This window comes from Melampsora larici-populina, assembly GCF_000204055.1.
Source record: "Melampsora larici-populina 98AG31 unplaced genomic scaffold MELLAscaffold_27, whole genome shotgun sequence".
NCBI lineage: Eukaryota > Fungi > Basidiomycota > Pucciniomycetes > Pucciniales > Melampsoraceae > Melampsora > Melampsora laricis-populina.
In genome coordinates, this window is record NW_006768791.1 from 1101570 (window position 1) to 1105671 (window position 4102).

At 40.6% G+C, this 4102-nt stretch overlaps 1 protein-coding gene across 1 annotated transcript; it reads left to right on the forward strand.

Annotated features, from left to right (window-relative positions):
* Positions 1-914: 914 nt before the first annotated feature.
* On the forward strand, positions 915-3618 carry MELLADRAFT_88577 (uncharacterized protein; the record flags this gene model as incomplete). The annotated part of the gene is made up of 4 exons (XM_007411843.1): positions 915-1812; positions 1972-2181; positions 2271-3019; positions 3097-3618. 4 exons carry the CDS (start codon positions 915-917, stop codon positions 3616-3618), a joined length of 2379 nt encoding a protein of 792 aa, XP_007411905.1.
* Between the last annotated feature and the right edge of the window lie 484 nt (positions 3619-4102).

Consider the following 4102-nt stretch of genomic DNA (forward strand, 5'->3'; position numbering starts at 1 on the left):
AAATTTTACATTTTTTTTTCTTTTGTAAGTAAGTAGTAGTATGTCTTGAGCACAGCCTACAGTACTCAGATAGGCTCTGGGATTGTTGTACAAACTATTTTTTGAGGGTTGACACTGCAGACATTATTCGGGTTCCCCAAGTGGGCAGGGAAAAATGATTGGGAGTATGATTTGTCATAAAATGGTCTATCACTCCACACCTGAGCCATAACACCCACACTACATATGTGTAGCAGGCTCAGTGAATATGTGGTTATCATGTACATACAGTTCTGCTCAGTTATCTGCTCATCAGGACAAGTTATTCATATGTAATACATGCTGTAACTTCTTTCAGATTGAAAAAAGCTTCCAAAAGATTGACTACATACACTGACTCAATGTTTTGGTGTGATCTCATCAACTCAACTGCATGTAACACACTTTCTGTTACTAAGACATAGCTTCAACAATATTGCCTGAGCAGCTACAGAATTATATGTAGTGAATTTTTGGGAAAAAAATTTCAAAGTCGAAAAAGTTACATGTGGTATAACATGTGATTTATTTATTCTGATGGGCAAAAAACTGAGCAGACCTGTATGTACATGATAGACAACTATTGACTTAGCTTGCTGCACATATGTAGTGTGGGTGAAATGGCCCAGGTGTGCAGTATTAGATTCTTTTATGAAAAACTGTACTATTAATCATTTTCCTCTGCCAAATTGGGGAAGTTGAATGATGTTTACAGTGCATCATCATCGTCCAAGCTTCCAACAGTTTATGGGGGTCAAGTCAAACTCGGACAGCAATCAAATCCTTGTAGAGATGTCAAAGGTCCAGTTACTCAATCCTCTCAAGCTGGATTTGAAACAGCTTATGATCTAGCTCAGCGATCTTCAGGTGTAGTTTTGTCAACTCCGCAATCAGTAATGAAAACATCAACATTGGGGCTTGATACTTCTTTGATCACACAATATCCGCATTCACCATGCGATAATACAAACTCGGATGACCCCTATCATGTGTACAACCAAGAATACGATGAACTGGAATCGGATGCATCAACTGATGATGCCAATAGGCCTTTTCGACCTCATAGTGACGATATTGAAGAGCCAGATAATTGGACCAAATTCTCCTTAACATCTCCAAACCCCTCTCTTACGTTGGATCCTTCTAGCAACTCAGAGACGGCTGTAGATAATTCTAAGCTATCGACTGATTCTCAAGTCAATCAAATAGATGGCCCTCTATCAATTGATGTAAAAATTCCACAAAAGCAGACTCGGGGTTTGCCTTTCAAGGGTTCTCAAAGTAGTATTCCAACTCGCATTCCAACTCGCATTCCAACTCGCATTCCAACTCACAAACCTACTTGCCCTTCATCTCAACGTTTGGTACTTGCTCCATTTCGCCCACCACTTTGTGCTTTGGGCGGTTCTCCTACTCTGCGTCTGAATCGTTCTCCAACTCGTTCTGCAACTGGTCCTTCAAATTATTCCAAGAATCGTCCTCTTATTCATTCTAAAGCTGGTGCGCTAACTCGTCCTTTGGTTGGTTCTCCAACTGGTTTTCATTCTATGAATCGTGGCCCAACTCCTTTTCCATCTCCCTCTCCAATCCAATTGCCAACTCCGACTCCAATCCATCCTTCAATTTATTCCAAGAACCGTCATTTTATTTGTTCTACAGCTCGTGCACCAACTGGTCCTTTCATTCATTCTCCAACTCATCATTTGGTTCGGTCTCCTACTGGTTTGATTCATTCTATGAATCGTGGCCCAACTCCCTTTCCAACTCCTCCAACTCTGAACCGTCCTCGAGCTCGTTTTCCAACTCCTTTTCAACCTTCTCCTTCTTGACCATCTCGATTTCGATCTCCATCTCGATTTCGATCTCCATCTCGATCTCCATTTCGATTTTGATCTCCATCTCCATCTCCATCTCCATCTCGATTTCGATCTCCAACTCGTCATGCAACCGAAGATCCAATTGAAGAGTTCTTTGGAGATGTATTTGAAGATTCAATTCGTGGCTCATCTCAAGAATCAAATCTAGGTTTATCTGAAGATTCAATCATCCTCTGTGCTCCACTCACAACAAAGTCAACAAAGGATGCTAGAGGGAAGGCTAAAGGGAAGGCTAAAGGGAAGGCTAAAGGAAAGGCTAAAGGGAATCAGTTGCAAGAAAAAGAAGGTCAGCAGCATTTATACTTGAATAAATGATGCTTGTAAACCAAATATATATCAGATTTACTGATGTGCAATAGTAATCTGTGTCTAAAGGTGATAGCGAGAATTTGTCTGAAGAAAACAAGAAGAATACTGTAGTCATCTTTGCCTCGTATGAAGCCTACTTGAGGCAGTCAAAGGAACCAAAAGCTGCTAAGAAGCAAAAGAAAAAAGGTCCAATTCAAACTCCGGTCAACGATCACGAGTGGGTTCCTGCCCTGGGGCCGCAAGGTGGTCGATGTGCTGAAAACTCCTTCACCATTGACATTGTCTCCACGTCCTCGGAAAGGGTTAAGCATCAAGCCACCCAAATCATTGAAAATCGAATAAAGCCAATGGCTGTCTATATTTTCGATCATAAGCCCCGCTGGAATCTTCACTGGATAGGTATTGATTACAAACCAAAGAAGGGTCTCAGTGAATACGATGTTGATACCGAGAGCGGCTGGGAGGAGTTTGTTGATGTGGCGTTAAGCTTGAAACGGGACCACTCATTAGGTCTTATGGTCAGAATGGAGAATCCGGAATCGATTGAGAAAGATACCGAACAGTTTCAGAATCAGATCAACCACCTGAACTCTTTGGCTGGCCAGCTAGAAGAGGATCCTTCTCAAAAGACTATGAAGCAACTTCCTTCCCTCGACGACCCTAACCTCCACTCTGGCACAATAGAATGCTTGATGACGCAGTATAAAAGTGGAAAAAAGGGGGGCTCTGAACAAATGAGATATATTGATCCATTAGATTCTACAAAATGGGTTCGATTGAACATCACTCGGCTTTCAAAATGGGCAGATGACATGGTGAGTAGTATTTCAATATTTTTCAACTTCTCGCAGAAATCATCTGTATAATTAACATTATTTACTGCACTGAATAGATAGAGGCTCGTCGCAATGGTCGCAATGATGTAACTTTATTTATACCTCCTAAAACTCCTATGTTCAAAACATACATAGGTGGACGCGAACCAGCTGGAGTTAAGGCCCTCCATGAAGATCACCCAAGCTTTGCCCCACCTCAAGCATCAACGTCAACTGTACCAATTATAAACCATCTTAACACCGACAGCACCATCCCTCAAGCCTTGCCCTCAACATCAACAGTACCAAATCAACTAGATCACAGAATGTTTCTAAAACATTTTTGCGGGACATTTAATGACTTCCTGAAATTCTCTCGAATTTCTACCCCTGACACCAAAACCCGCGACCTTCTCTCTGAATTAGGTCTGGACCATTGGTCCACCTTCATTGTCTCGAGTAACATGAGTGAAGACAAACTCCAAGGGTTGGGGTTTTCTCTCGGTGCAGCTATCAAGCTCATAAGTGGTTCCACTCGTTTCCAACCTTATATTCTTGGAAACATTGAATTTGGAAGTTTCCGACCAATTGATGTATGATCCAATCAAACCGCTGTAGTTATTATTATACATTTTATTTTACAATGCTTCATTTGTTCATTTCTATGATTGTGTATTGGTTTCAAAATGTAACATACAATTCTGTGTTTGATTTTGGGTTTGATCATTGTCTGAGACCCTTTTTTTGAAAATCAAACTACAAAATCGTTTCAAGATATTTTTAACTCAATGATCCCTCAGTTGTCTAGAGCAGTTTCCAAACCTACTACTCAAACGAGGAACTCTTTCTTCTGCATGGTCTATATGGGACAATCAATGTCCACATTTTTTATCTTCACGATCACATCTTACTCTATGGAGGTTCAGTGATCATTGTTATTGAAACAAAACTGTTTGCTTTAATTTTGTGGCTATGAATATTGTATTACACATGGACATCCTCACCCAAAGACTAATTGACACCAGATATGAATCGTAAGACAAAATAAATTGAATGAACAATCAAGCAATGGATCGATTCATA